Below are 15,039 nucleotides of genomic sequence, written 5' to 3'. Positions count from 1 at the left end.
TATCATTAATTATTCTAAACACCACAAAATTTCCATAACTCATATGCTTAACCAAATAATCAAAACATAATGGTTAGCGTGATTTTAGTTGAAATCACTTGTTATATTATTATTTTATCTAATTAATTTTAGAAATGGTTTGAAATAGTTATTTTTAAAAAAATATAAAATTTGTTTGCTTTTTTAAAAAAAATATAAAAATCTGATGACCAACAGTTGAAATTTCGTAGAAACAATATGTTTTTAGCTCCATTAATGAACTCTACTTTTCCTAGTATAAATCCATGTTCAATCCGCAATAAAAAAAATTAATACTATAAACATTATTTTTAAATCAGCTCGGATGATAGAATAGAATACTACTACAACAACAATAATAATAATTAATTTAAAAATATGAAAAAGAAAAAGGGTAAAACAGCATGGAGGGACTAGCGGCATAAGTGCAGCTGAAACAAAAAGATTTCCAGTCACGTAACAGCACTTGGCTAGAAAATTGCTAGAGAGACAAGAACATGCAAACAACAACGGCAACAGAATAGCACAAATCCCCATATATCTTTTCGGAAAAAAAAGGTTGATTTTTTTCTTCTTTTGGTTAAGTTTTCTTGATTTTGAGAATCGAGTAAAAACGTATAAATGGTTATGACGAAGAAGAAAAGGGTGTTATTTTGTGGTGAAGAAGGAGGATTAGACAATGGAAGCTTTTACGGAAGTGCAGGAGGGAGTGAAGAAGGAAATGGAATTCATGAGAAAGAATTTGAGCAACTGTCAAGAGATGATGCCAGCCGTTTTAGCCTTACTGATGAGATTCTTCCTTCTCTCGGCGCCACCGCTCGTAGCAACCGCCGTGTCCTTCTCCGTCGTTTCATTGTCTCTCCATTCGACCACCGCTACAGGTTATTGCGTTTACTATATATTTTTGGCTTGGAATTTGGAGTTTTTATATGATAATAAAAATTTAAAACCATGGTTTTGGAAAACAATCCAAACCCGTGATGGTCCTACAATTATTAAATCTCATCGACATATAAAGGCACGCATTTCCAAAGCATGAGATATAATGTGAACTAAAATATATTGTTGGTGAAATGCATATGAGTATTATTACACATGAACAATGTAGGATAATAATTTCTCGTATCACACAAATGTTGAGATATTATGTGTTTGGAAATTATTGTTCTTGATTGTGACATTCCTCTGTGCTCTTTTGTATAGTTGAGATAATCAATGCCTTGGTTTTTTTTAATTTGCAGATTTTGTCATACCTTTCTTCATGTTTGTTGGTAGCTGAACAATAAATGTTTAATGTTGCAGATTTTGGGTTACTTTCTTGGTATTTCTAGTTTTCTACACAGCATGGGTGTCTCCATTTGAATTTGGTTACCTTAGCAAACCCAGTGGGGGTTTAGCCATAGCAGATAATGTTGTCAATGGATTTTTTGCCATTGATATTATTTTGACCTTCTTTGTTGCATACCTTGACAAAAATTCTTATCTATTAGTTGATGACCGAAAAAAGATTGCTTGGAGGTATGCAAGAACCTGGTTGGTTCTTGATGTTATCTCTACAATCCCATCTGAACTTGTCAGGGAAATGCTGCCTCATAAATTCGAGTCATATGGGTACTTCAGTATGCTTCGCCTCTGGCGTCTCCGGCGAGTTAGTCTCTTTTTCTCGAGGTAAATGCTATCCTCAGCCTTTTGCTTCATTATACAGCTGCAATTGAATAAATCAAGAGCTTTCCTCACTGTTCTCATTCTTTCGTTGCATCAGATTGGAAAAGGATAGGAAGTACAACTACTTTGCAGTTCGATTCTCGAAGCTCATATGTGTGAGTATATGCATGAACTCATTAGAACTTAAATTTGGGTAATTTTGATAAAATATTTGAGCCTCTTGAAGAGAGAGAAAAAAAATATTAGTCTTATCAGGATTATGGTGCAATTGTAGGTTACTCTATTTGTGGTTCACGTGGCCGGTTGCTTGTTCTATCGTATAGCTGCATATTACAAGGATCCAAGTAAAACATGGATTGGGTCCGTTTGGGAAGATTTTCATACCGAGAGCTTGTGGGTTCGTTATGTCAAAGCCCTGTACTGGTCTATAACCACGCTCACTACCACTGGATATGGTGATTTGCATGCTGTTAATCACGATGAGATGGTATTCGTCATGTTCTACATGATGTTTGATCTTGGACTGACATCATATTTGATCGGAAACATGACCAATTTGGTTGTCCATGCGACCTCTCGAACCAGGCAATTTGTGAGTAATTAACTTGTCCTATAATTTGTGTCTTGATTGCTTAGTGGTAGACTGGTAGTTTTTGTAACACTGCTTAAATGAAGTATCTTTCTCTTAATCACTTATATGGAATTTCAGAGAGATACTATCCAAGCTGTCTCAAGTTTTGCACAAAGGAACCACCTTCCCGTTCGGTTACAAGAACAAATGCTTGCTCATTTGTGTCTGAAGTTCAGAACGGATTCGGAGGGATTGCATCAACAAGAGACCATTGAGTCTCTTCCTAAGGCAATTCGATCAAGCATTTCTAACTATCTCTTTTATTCACTTGTGGATAGAGTGTACTTGTTTCGTGGGGTATCAAATGACTTGCTCTTTCAATTGGTAATTCTCTTACTTCATCTTCTAGATTGTTCATGGAAGAATTATTGAAGCCTTTTTTCTGTTTTTGACGTGAAAGAAGCCATAAATGCTTTGTTTCCATGCTCATAAAAAAAGATTATGTCCTATCCTATTGGTTACGAGCTTTATTTGTATATCTGATTTTTGGTTCTAACTCTGCAACTTGTTTAATATCGAAGGTCACAGAGATGAAAGCTGAATACTTTCCACCCAGAGAAGATGTAATTTTGCAAAATGAAGCACCGACAGATTTGTATATATTGGTTACTGGTGCTGTGGTAAGAACTTAACCTCACTTCCCCAACCTCTTCGTGTCCTATGTGGTTTCAAAGCATGACACATCAAGAATATGAGATTTTAACATGTTTCTCTGGCGTGAACATATATTTCTAGGAACTTTTAAATGGAGTCCATTGATTTTGAATGGCATAGCATTTCTTTCCCTTTGTGTGACTTTATTTTGAACGCAGATCTTCATTTTCTAGAGGACATTTTTATGTAATTATTTACAAATCTACTTCGCAGGAACTTATCATGCGGAGGAATGGAATAGAGCAGGCAAGTTCGTTGATTTAAATGTTTCTGATTTCTTTCCACCAATTTCACCAGTTATAATTAAAACTTGCTTATCATAAAAACTGCTAATTTTCAATTTCTAATGGAAGATTGCAGGTTGTTGGTGAGGCGGTGACTGGAGATGTTGTTGGTGCGATTGGTCTGCTTTGTTACAGACCACAGTTATTCACAGTTCGAACCAAACGGTTGAGTCAGCTCCTACGTTTGAACCGAACTGCCTTTTTAAATATTGTCCAATCAAATGTTGGAGATGGGACAATAATCATGAACAACCTTCTTCAGGTATGCGAAAGTTATAACAACAATCTTTTTCAACTACTGTCACAGTCACTGCACATAAACAAATGCTAATTATTTTCAAAGTTTGTAGCACATTAAGTATCCAAAATTCTAGTTATCTTTAGTAATTGATTATTTCTTTGTAACCAACCACCTGCTGTCATAACTTTTTTCATTGTTTGGTAGAATGAGTAAAAGTATGTGAGATGTTTCTCAGGCTTATTTTAAGGCCTGATCAATGGTTAATTTAAAACCTTCTTTCTTTCAAAATAGATCAGAAAATGTATGAAGAAAGCAATTTGCGCTTGTAAAATATCCTTCATGTTTTTGTACATGTAACATAATTTTACATGAACATGAGTGCTTCAATTATGTATGTTGGGTTCTGTGCTGAAATAGGCCAAAGATTATACTCCATTCCAAGTGCTTCCCTGATATAGCTCAGAAATTTGAATCCCTATACACCTGAATTATTAACAGATGTTAATTACTTAAGACCGTTTAGGCACTTGTTGTTATTGGAGGAGAATAGATTGTCTTAGCAATATTGCCTTTTATGGTCGATGCAGCATTTGAAAGAGTCGAATTTTCCAGAGATGGAAGGAATTCTGACGGACACGGAGCACATGCTGACTCAGGGAAGAATGGATTTGCCTCTTACATTGTGCTTTGCTGCAATGAGGGGTGACGATCTATTGTTGCGTCAGTTGCTGAAACAGGGTTCGGATCCGAATGAATTGGATGACAATGGACGAACAGCACTGGTGTGCAGATCTTCTTTTAAACATATGACATGAATATTATTCTCAAACATTATTGTCTCACAAGAATTTCTTTGTCGCATGGACATGGAATGCACAGCATATTGCGGCTTCAAATGGGAATGAGCACTGTGTAGTCCTACTTCTAGAGTACGGAGCAGATCCTAACATCAAAGGTATTCTCTAGCTAATAAGCAAACTTAAACATCTCTACCGAGTTGTCTGACTCATATTTCCTTCTTATCTTAAGGAAATCTAACAATAATTTGATTTTGTTCATGCAGATTCAGAAGGCAATGTTCCTGTGTGGGAAGCACTGCAAGGGAATCATAAAAATGTAATTAAACTTCTCTCAGAAAATGGTGCAGCAATAACTTCTGGTGATGTGGGCCAATTTGCACTTACAGCTGTCGAGCAAAATAACATAGATTTGCTCGAGGAAATTGCCAAGTATGGTGGAGATGTAACACTGCCCGCAACCTGTGGGACCACTGCACTTCATACTGCAATCTCCGCAGGAAACACCGAAATGGTTAAGTTCATCTTAGACCAAGGAGCTGATGTTGATAAGCCAGATCTCCATGGATGGACACCAAGGGCTTTGGCTGATCATCAGGGCCAAGAGGAAATTCAAGGTTTGTTTGAAAATTGGGTGACGGAAAATAAGAAAACAGTTCCCACAATTCCAAAGCATCTATCGGTTCCATATGGTGGGAAGTCCATTGCAAAGTATAATAGTGAACCTACAATAGCTCCATTTTCTCCATCTTTGCATCATGATGTGGCGCCACCTCGAAGGAGAAGAGCAGCCAATTTCCAAAACTCGCTTGTTGGGATGATGTCAGTTGCTAGTACTGGTAAGAGTGCCTCTATGTTTTCGATTCCTTGAATTTTTTTGAATACCAAGACATAATTATCACTTACGGATTTTGAAGATTTAGTGGTAAAATATGGAAACCGTGTATTGCATGTAAGGTAAACTAGGGAGTATAGAATGCAGAGTTGTGGGGAGACTGAATGATGCAAGAAAATAGAGAATACACAGTCAAAGAGAAAGTTTGTAATTAACTCGGTCCTTGAAAAATATCCAGATACCATTTAATTACTGAACAAACTTGAAAATGGTCTCAGTTTTTATCAAATTTACTTGAAATGAAGTTAAATTTTCTATTTTCCAGGTGAGAATGGCATGATTTCATCTCCAACCCGTTTTACAGGTTTCCCAAGCTCGAACTATCCTGCCAGAGTGACTCTAAGTTGTCCCGATAAGGGTGAAGTTGGTGGAAAACTTGTTGTATTACCAAAATCATTCCAAGAACTACTTGATATTGGTGCTAGAAAATATGGATGCATTGCCACCAAGATTCTAACCAGAGAAGGTGCTGAAATTGAAGACATAGAACTCGTAAGAGATGGAGATCATCTTGTTCTTGTTCCCGGCACTGAAAGCTAAAAATGACAGATTGGCCTGAATTCTGAAGTTCAGATTACCTATCCAGAATTCAAGGCGGGCCAATTTATTTATCCAACTTGAGAAAACATGGCTCCTTGCTTTATTCTTGTTTTCTCTTTCCATTTTTCAACAGTTTCCACTGGATCATGTTGTATAAATAGAGAAACTGTGATAGGAAATAGAAGATCATGCATTACCCAATCTGAAAAGTTCGCATGAAAATTGAAATGTGAAGGTAGTAGGGACCAAAAGGAGTTTTTGATTATCGCAGCAATGCTGACTGGTGAGAGTTCCATGATACTTTAGTAATATCAGGGGATGCGAGTCACCTGCAAGAATATATGACTGTTTAGATGTGGGGAAAACCTGTTGACCCCTGCCCTGTAAAAATTGTTAAAATTAAATTGTGAAGTGAATACTGTATTTGAGTAAGCCTAATGCTTCTTCTTTTTTGCAAGAAAAATATAAAGTTGGCCTTGCCAAACCTAAAAGCAAAACAGCAACACGGAGCTTCAAGAAATTAGAATTAGGACAAGAAGTAGTTGTTATTATGGGTTTTGTTATTTTTTTAGTTTTATTTTCGAGCTGTGTTATTTTTCTATTTAAATTAGAATTTTAATTATTTCTAGGTTTTAAGAGAAATGTAACCTTATTCTGAGGGTAAACTATTAAAAAAAATTATTCAATAATAAAATCGCTGCGAATCAAGGTTTCTATATGATTTTTTATTCCAAGAATTCTATCTTCCACAATCACTTGGCCAGTTGATGAATGAGAGTTTTCATAACCAAAGAAACTGTCACGACCCGATTCCCGGATCCATGACCGGCACATAGGCAAGGTTCCCTTCCAAGGTTCCAAACCTATGCGAACCCAAACCTACATACAATCTTATCCTTCAAAACTCAATCAGAGTTGTTCAACGCAGCATAAACAACAAACTAACTTCATAATATAATTCGATTGTCTTAATACAAGAGTTCATATATATTCATAGTTTTGGAGCACTAACTTGACATAAAAGGAAGGTACAAATTACAACCAAAAAGCAGGTTCGGAAGATTCAACAAAAGTGACCTGCTATCAAGCTATAAGCCTGAAAATGATAAATAATGAGAGGGTGAGTTCAACAACTCAGTGAGTAGATAACGTTCAATATACACACACGAGGTAATATAGCAATGAGAAATATATACACAAGTATGGCTTTAGTTCTTATACGAAGGTTTATCAAATAGGCCATAACAAGAATATCATATGGTAGAACTCGTCAGAAAATCAAAATGCAATGAGCATGAGGCTCCGTACTGTGGGATGATCAGTCCACACAGGTTGGTGTCTCCCCCGACCAACTAGGGTTCAGATACGATGTGCACAAAGACTAACACTACCCTGTTAGCATGGGTATTCTGACTGACATACCATAGGTTCATAATCATAATCAAACAAACATATTCATATCTCAAAGCTCAACTCATGACATCAATCAAATGAGGAGCATCAATTCAGAATTCACTTCAAAATACATACTGGTTCATATCAAGAATTCAGATTCAATAATTGATCATGCTTTATCATAACAAGGATAATAATCAATATATATTATCAAGAAGCATGATCCAATTCATATTAACAAATCAAATATTTATAGTATTTCTCATGCATATGGAAAATTATCCACTCACCTGACTCAAAAGCAAACAACACTCACAAGCTGAAACTGAAGGAAATTCTACTGACGTCCTGCCGGTAGAATATCAGGATTATCTGAATACAAAGGAGACATATTCAAAAACGACTCGAAAGAACATTTAATCTATTTAATACACTTAACTAAGGGTGTGTTCCGTAACCCTATATATTATAGTCAATTTTCTTAAAAACCCTAAATCTAACGGTTTTCCCGAAATCTAATCCATAATAAAAACAACTAATAAAATTGGTAATAATTCACTAAATAACCCTTAATTATTCATCAACTACTCTGCAAAAGCTAATATTACAGCTAGGGACTAATCTGGAATTTTTCCATATTTTTAGGGCCAAAATGTAACTTTTATCAAATGGAGGACCAAACTGAAATTTGTCATAAATCCATGAATATACTGAAATTCTGACCTTAATTAATCCTCAATTCTGTCCAGGATGTATCATTATGCTTCAGGGATCATTCTGGAATTTTACTAAATTTTTAGGGTCAAATCGTACTTTTTGTCAAATTGGAGGACTAAATTGAAAGTGTTAAATTATCTTATCTATACAGTAATTATGTCCATAATTCATATGTTATTCTGTTCAGAATCTCGGAATATGCTCCAGGGACCAATTTGTAATTTTCCAAAGTTCGGGGACTAAACTGTAATTTTCGGAAATTGAGGGACCCAATTGAATTTTCGTCATCTTCAACCTCCAGTCCAGATTTTAACAGAAACCCCACTGTTCTCCCCTGATTTCTAACTCAAATTTCACCATTTACACAATTCTATAACTCAAAATCATCATAATCTTCCATAATCAACTAAATCATCAATTAAACACAACAATCAACCTCCATCATTCAATTTAATTCATCAATTTAAACCAAAACACAAATTCTCAAAACCCTAACATTCATCAAAACTAAAATTAAAGCTTAATTAACATATTATACACAATAAACAACCTAAATCTTACCTTTTTCACTTATTTCCTCCAAATCTCTTCCTTTTTCCCCTTATTTTCCCTTCTTTTCTCTTCTTCTTCTTTCTCCCTTCTCTCTCACGTTTCTGAATAATTCAGATCACACTTTCCTTTTTTTTTTTTTTTTTTACTTCCTATTTATATTTATCAATTATTGGTCAATTACCACACTACCTTTCAATCATTTATACCCTCTCTTTAAGCCTCCAAGGGCTTTATTGTATTTTCCAACTCATTCATTTCAAAACATTACAGAAACAGAAGGTTGAGAGCTCACCTCCCTACAAAAGCCTTGCAGACAGGAACAATCCTGTAAACAAACAATCAAAAGCAACATAAAGTAAGAAGTTCTACCTGCTGCAAAAATCAGAAATATTTGAATTTGCAGTGGCTTCTTTCAGAATGTAGAATGTTAATATTCTGAACTGGACAGACTTAATGATTTGCTTCATCATTTTAGAAGTACTAGAGCAGTTACTCTCATGATTTCTTCTATTTGTATCCTGCCATACAAGGTAAATATAGCTGCACCAAGCAAAACTTATCGCAGTGGCTTTGAAACTCTTCTTCTGCAAATAAGTCTTTGCAAAATCAGATTCATTATCTCCGAAGATCACAATGGAATTCCATATGCACTTCACTTCTGGACAAGAGAAAAATAAGGGATCCCTGTCTTCGATTGCTCCTTCGCAGAAAACACAATCAGGGTCAACAAGCCTCCCTCTCTGAGCTTGTCTGGCTAGCCTATTCATGATGGCTAACCAAGCAATAAAGCTGTTGTTATCTGGGGATATAAATTGGTCCTGAACTTAAACCAATCACTTCATAGCACAAATCTTTGTCAGGGGCCCTAAAGGATGCCAATTGTTCCATCGAAGAAAGACATTCCTCCTGTATACATTATTATGCTCCAAATGATCCCATACGATTTCTCTCAATTTCAAAATTTCTCTCCTATTCCAACTGCAATCATTTGGAATGCTCACACTCTCAGTTTGTCAATTTCTCAGCTGACATTTATGGACCAAGCAACCCGCAAGGAAATTAACTTTAACAACGAACACCAGATGTTCCTAGCTACGCAGCAGAGTTCCATTCTTTTAGCTTCTTAATACAATTGACTTATCATCAAAGAAGATGAACTGGCTGTTTGGAAATGGAGATTTCTAGCATTAATCTTCTGTAGAAGTGGTTTGAAATCAGCATAAGCGAGTCCCAGTGATCAAAGGGGCACTCAAATGTCTGATTGGGAGAATTCCCTCAAACCAGAGCCTTCTTTCACCCTTACAGATTCACCATCAGAGACACTACCAATATATTCTTAATAACCAGCATAGTTTCAGTGCTTGCTTTAGTTTTAACAGCCAAAAACAGAAAGCTTCTTCTAATAAGTCCTCACAAGCATCTCACTAGTTAGCATGAATGGCGTGAAGTTGGAACATGAGCAAACATTCCATTAACTCGTTTTTTGGATTTCTTTACCAAGTTTTAATTTGATTTGGCTTTAATTAGTTATATCAGTTTTAGATTATTTCAAAACATTTTAATTTAGAGTTTTCTCCATACTTTAGGGTCTTTCTTTCGTTATGCAACGAGTCAAGATGTCATTAATCTCCTTGTCAAAACAGCTTCAAGGTTCTGAAGAGGTTTAACTGATGGCAATGAGAATACAAAGTGAGAATCTAGAAAGGTCGGGCCATTGTATATATTTGTTAAAATGTATTCTTCTTCTTCAGCTTAATGTGATTCTGCAAATTGGGAATAACTAATTGTAATGGAAAGTGACCAACAAAAATATGAAAGATTTCAAAATTTTCTAATAATCAATCTGTTTTCCTATTTAAAGAAGAGTAAAAAAGAAATAACAATAGTACTAATAATAAGAACTTCACTAACTTAGTTAGGAATAACATACGAAGATTTCTGTATTCCTAAGAGTATCTCATTTCTCCCATGTCTCCTTCCCTCTCAAACTATTTTTCGCGGTATCAAATATGTGAGCAAACAATCATGAGCTATGTATAAAGCCTCTTCATTAACCTTGTTCTTTCTGGCATTCTCTTTTCGACACTGTTGCTCAAAAGGGCCTTGTGTTTCATCTTCTCTAGGTCAAATAGAGGATCATAGTAACTATCCTCGTTGGTATGAACCTGTAGCATATCCTAATTGTTGTCGAGGAACTTATTGTATTCAAACATCATCCTGATTCCTGTGGACGGACCTGTCAAGCATACCAAATCATACACCATCATAAGCATGAATCACATGGATACTTCTGGAAAAAGAACAACACTTAAGGACAAAGGAGATGAGTATTTCTTGCCTGATGTAATCTCTCTTCTTTGAGGCTTGAAGTTCTAAGCTTCAACTCGCCTCTGTTGGTTGTCATCTCATCAAGTATCTCAGCATCATAGAAATCATCCGCACCCCCATCAGACCCTACATCAGGTGGTTCTCTTTCCTGCACCAGGTTATCATGAATATGAATATTTTCTATGAAATCGTTCAAAATAGATTGTGGTTCACACTAAGCTAGAATACCAAGCAAAATTACCTCAGCCCAATTTTGCATTCAAGGCTTTGTGATTAACAGAAAACAAAGTAGTAGTCTAGTAGACATAGCGTATTCTTCATTTTCGTAGATACTAAAGCGATTAGCATTATATTGTCCATAGACTAATCGAGCATTTATAGAAGGATTTAGAAGACCGTACCCTGAGTGAAAGGCTTCGTGGTTCAGCACCGGTCATTTCTTCATACTCATCAGCATCCAGTTCTTGAAGGTGGTCAGGATCAAATAGCTTGGGCAGGATGCGCTGCCTTATGCCAATAAGAATGAAGAATGGTAGCGGGAACAATATTCCAGCTATGGGTATCCATGTCACTCCAAAACAGATCAAAAAGTAGACAAGTTGGAAGATTGTGAAGATAGCAATTTGCTTGAACGGCACCAGCTCTACAAATGAAGCGTGTAAACCTTCCAAGACTCTGCCCAAAAGAACATACAGTAAGATAAGAAGTTAGTACAATGATGCGATGCTATGATTTAAAGATAATGCAGGATCGAATACATCATTATCCGGTAAGTAGCTGGTAAGTATCTAAGATTTATAGAAATTTAGAATCATTCCACTTTGTTCTTCATATAAAGTCTTTTTTCACTTGGCACTTGTTATACATTGTCACCGTCGATTGATATGTTGAAAAGAATTCTTAGAACGAAGATGTGTTTGATTGCTATGGATGGAGAAATCAAAACTTCTTAGAACTAAGATGTGTTTCTCGTATCATTATCATAGAGTTAGAAAAGCACTACTTATTATTCACCATGATCTTTCTATCAATTTGAAGTTGTGTAACTTACTTGTAACGCCGGCTAGGTGTGACGAAGAGCAACAACATCCTTTCCCAGAACTGATTCCCTGGAAGACTATCAATGGCCATGTAGGCAAAGTATCCCCATAAAACTGATGTAGGTATTCTTTTTATCAGAGGCAAAGCACACATTGATGCCCCAACAAGGGTTGACTGTAACAGGTTGCTCATTCTTTGTTCATTGACTCTCACAGGCAAATAAGCATCAATGTGTTTCTCAGGATCGAATCTGTTCTTATCATCCCATCCTTCAGCAGCTTTCATTACAGCCTGCTTCAAGTCCTCCAACTCCTTGTGTACTGAAACATCCTGCAGAAATATTCCTGTCAAATTTAGAAAGAAACGCACTTGCATACTAGCAGATTTCCAAACACTAGTAGGCTATAAACTAACAAGCCTTGAGCACTTACAGGTGAAGACGCATCCATTTCCAAAAACACAGCTTGCATGCTTCCATAAATTTCCAAATTGCTTGCCTTCCGGCCTATGCATTCCTTTGCTCTCTTTACCATTTTCTTTCGAATCAACTGCAGATCAAGCTCATAAAATCTAAGAATCTAAACAAATTTAACTTGATACTAACATGTAACAGGACAATGTCCTCAGAAGTTGCACCATACCTGCCTCCTGAGAACTGCAAGACTCTTGGTGTGCATGGGGGACTGGGGGAGGACACCATTCGAAGGAGGGAGTCCAAGCAGCCCACAAATCAAAGTCTGAACTCGTGAAAACAGGCAGCAAGTAAGCCAAATAAAGTGGTAAGGAGCTACAGAAGCTAAACATGCAACTTACAAAGAAGAAACTGTCTCACGCATCACGTACCATTAAACCAAGCAAAAAGACATCATAATGGTAAGCAGATGGATTTTTGAGATTAAACTCTTTCTGTTGGGCCATCTGTGAAGCTACACTGTGGTCAAAAAAGTATAATCCAGCTATCATAACAGCTGGTATTAAGGCCGCAAAGATGTATGTCAGAGGAACCTTCAGCATGTCCTGCAATTTGAGTGTGTGTAGCACATTATTATAAATCAGACCAATACTGTTAAATCTGTATTAAAATTTTAGCCAGAAACTAGGATAAATTAATAATTGTTCTGTCAAGCATCCCATAGAAACCTGACAAAAAGAATCCTGCAGAGTGCAGACTGAAAAACTAACATTTCAGAATATCCTCAGAAATTAAACTATCTAATGGAACTAATAATGCAGCTGATTATTACATTGATTACTGTCCAATGTTCCAGTGATTCAGAATCCCATAGAAGTGGAACATGAACTCTCCTAGGAACCCCAGACGGAACTTTGCCAGGTCCGGCGTACGACAATGCTGTCCAGAACAAGACCATTAGGGGAACTCCATAGTCTGCAATAAAACCTCGGAGCCACCCTGCAAGAATGGAATAAAAGATTAAGAAAACTAAACTTATCTAAACAAAATGTTTACTGTTAATCAACCACACACCAGACTTTAGCTCATTACCTGTGCCATATCGCCATGTTCTTGCCCTTCGGCTTTTAAGGGAAGTGAACAGAACACCGAATGAGAAGATTACAGAGAGCAATCCATTTGCATACAGCCACTGGAATTGGTGCTTCTCCAGTTTTGGATTTTCATCTTTAGGAATATTGAATTCACTTATCACTCCCTGCAGTTAAAAAATTAACAGGGTCAACCCCATTATACAGCAAAATCTACCACAAAAAGAACAATCACAAACCAGTACCCTAACAGCCTCTTGAATGAAAAGGACTGCAATCAACATGCCAAAAAGCTCCCCTGCTATTCTTGTAAATTTAGAGATGATGGTAGCAGCATTAAAAATTGCAATAAGAACTAGTAGGAGTGCTGTCCAGACACAAACCCTGTAAAAACAGTAAAAGAACAATGAATCAATGACAACACATATGCATATTCAAGAGCTCTAAAATTCCTGAAACAAGTTTTTTTTTTTTTTTAATCAACTCCTTACCAACCAGCCCAAGCTAGGTATAATTTCTTCCCCAACTCTTCCCTTCCTTTGCTGAAAGTGTACAGATAAGTGTACATTATAACAGTAGGTTCTGCAACCCCTAGAATCAACAATGGCTGTCCACCGAAAACGGAGTGGATTATTCCACAAATAGCAGTAGAAGCTAAGGTCTCCACAGTACTCAAGCTTCCATCTAACACAAAACAAACACAATCTTCATTACCATCACAACACAGCATACACCTTAACTAACCTCAGCACATATACATGCTACAATTGATGGCTAAATATTGGTCTTGACCCTTTTGATTCTATCTTTTAAAATTCTTCCAATTTGACAAAAAATCAAGAGAATAATTACCCGTGTCTCTACTTAGTTGCTCTCCAAAGGCAATCACAGGAAGGGCAGAAGCAAAGAAGATGTAAAAAGTTGGAGCCAATATTCTGAAGCCTGAACACAGTCCACTAATCCAATCATCCTTATAACATCCTATTCTCCCTCTCACATCATTTGTTATTCCCTTGAATGGCCTCTTCATGTTCTCCATTTTCTATTGCAAAAAACAAGCAGCCAAGGTTAGGTTCATCAACCTTTTATATATATATATATATAAAAAAAAAAAAAAAAATTCAGTTGAACATATATAAATTAATCTAAAACAAATTACCACATCAAACTAAAGAGAAAGACCCATCATTGCAATATGTGTTGCATTTTCTACAAAAATAAAAATAATATATCTAGAAATGAAAGAAATTTTTTTTTAAAAAAAAATCCTCAAATCACTCCTGTTCTTTCATCCTCAAATTCATTCTCAAAAAGAGCTAAGAAAGACCCAAATTCACTGTCATTTAATGCACGTATATAATGTATTTTTTTTCACCTTTAAGAAGAGAATTTTCAACATGGTGACGAAAACAATATACTCATTAAGGCCATGCATGAAAAAACGCATACATCTTGATATCCAAATTCTTTTGTAAGAACCAAGAATGCATGAAAAAATGATATACAGTAAGCCATTTTTACCTATTAAAGAAGTCAAAAATGAAGAAAATGAAGGTGCCGGTGCCTGACGAAGAAGAGAGGTGGTGGTGACCGGAGATATTGGCAACCTGGCCTCATAAATTTTGTCCCTCAAAAACTCGAAACCTTTTCTCTCTCTCTAGAGACAGAGAGAGAAAATTATGGAGATGTGACAGGAAGGGAAGAAAGGAAGGGTTTTTTTGTTCAAAACCTAGGAGACTTTTGTGGGGGCCTACCTATTTGTGGGTCCTACAGAATCG

General features: G+C 36.3%; 2 protein-coding genes and 1 long non-coding RNA gene across 4 annotated transcripts; 1 reads left to right on the top strand and 2 right to left on the bottom strand.

The window, feature by feature from the left end:
* Nucleotides 1-463: 463 nt before the first annotated feature.
* LOC118050314 (potassium channel AKT6) lies at nucleotides 464-6,250 on the top strand. Of its 2 annotated transcripts, none has more exons than XM_035060635.2 (12): nucleotides 464-899; nucleotides 1,321-1,686; nucleotides 1,781-1,838; nucleotides 1,958-2,275; nucleotides 2,393-2,638; nucleotides 2,836-2,934; nucleotides 3,182-3,214; nucleotides 3,329-3,514; nucleotides 4,081-4,275; nucleotides 4,373-4,448; nucleotides 4,557-5,129; nucleotides 5,490-6,250. In XM_035060635.2, exons 1-12 carry the CDS (start codon nucleotides 640-642, stop codon nucleotides 5,723-5,725), a joined length of 2,646 nt encoding a protein of 881 aa, XP_034916526.1. In that variant the 5' UTR covers nucleotides 464-639; the 3' UTR covers nucleotides 5,726-6,250. The 2 variants fall into 2 exon arrangements, with proteins under 2 accessions (XP_034916526.1, XP_034916523.1); XM_035060632.2 differs by having other exon boundaries at nucleotides 5,451-6,250.
* Nucleotides 6,251-6,655: 405 nt separating this feature from the next.
* On the bottom strand, nucleotides 6,656-8,652 carry LOC118050315 (uncharacterized). Its single transcript, XR_012170090.1, has 2 exons — nucleotides 7,411-8,652; nucleotides 6,656-6,821 (listed from the first exon to the last, which is right to left on the bottom strand). It is a non-coding gene; the product is annotated as an uncharacterized lncRNA (long non-coding RNA).
* Nucleotides 8,653-8,677: 25 nt separating this feature from the next.
* On the bottom strand, nucleotides 8,678-14,300 carry LOC118050155 (probable boron transporter 7). The gene is made up of 15 exons (XM_073409885.1): nucleotides 14,114-14,300; nucleotides 13,753-13,945; nucleotides 13,507-13,645; nucleotides 13,263-13,428; nucleotides 13,003-13,169; nucleotides 12,602-12,775; nucleotides 12,400-12,495; nucleotides 12,190-12,306; nucleotides 11,769-12,088; nucleotides 11,114-11,392; nucleotides 10,728-10,860; nucleotides 10,445-10,554; nucleotides 9,227-9,367; nucleotides 8,936-9,148; nucleotides 8,678-8,714 (listed from the first exon to the last, which is right to left on the bottom strand). Exons 1-15 carry the CDS (start codon nucleotides 14,298-14,300, stop codon nucleotides 8,678-8,680), a joined length of 2,472 nt encoding a protein of 823 aa, XP_073265986.1.
* Between the last annotated feature and the right edge of the window lie 739 nt (nucleotides 14,301-15,039).

The sequence above is a fragment of the Populus alba genome, chromosome 6 (assembly GCF_005239225.2).
Source record: "Populus alba chromosome 6, ASM523922v2, whole genome shotgun sequence".
In the NCBI taxonomy this organism is placed as follows: domain Eukaryota; kingdom Viridiplantae; phylum Streptophyta; class Magnoliopsida; order Malpighiales; family Salicaceae; genus Populus; species Populus alba.
This window is presented reverse-complemented; position numbering and strand designations above follow the sequence as displayed.

Excerpts from the sequence above, each read along its gene's own strand:
- LOC118050314 (XM_035060632.2), top strand. The coding sequence starts at position 640 with ATGGTTATGACGAAGAAGAAAAGGGTGTTATTTTGTGGTGAAGAAGGA. Across the intron at positions 1,687-1,780 it reads GTTAGTCTCTTTTTCTCGAG|ATTGGAAAAGGATAGGAAGT; the intron begins GTAAATGCTATC and ends TCGTTGCATCAG. Across the intron at positions 5,130-5,450 it reads GATGTCAGTTGCTAGTACTG|GTGAGAATGGCATGATTTCA; the intron begins GTAAGAGTGCCT and ends TCTATTTTCCAG.
- LOC118050155 (XM_073409885.1), bottom strand. The coding sequence starts at position 14,300 with ATGGAGAACATGAAGAGGCCATTCAAGGGAATAACAAATGATGTGAGA. Across the intron at positions 10,555-10,727 it reads AAGAAGAGAGATTACATCAG|GTTCATACCAACGAGGATAG; the intron begins GCAAGAAATACT and ends GATATGCTACAG. Across the intron at positions 9,149-9,226 it reads ACAAAGATTTGTGCTATGAA|GCTAGCCAGACAAGCTCAGA; the intron begins GTGATTGGTTTA and ends CATCATGAATAG.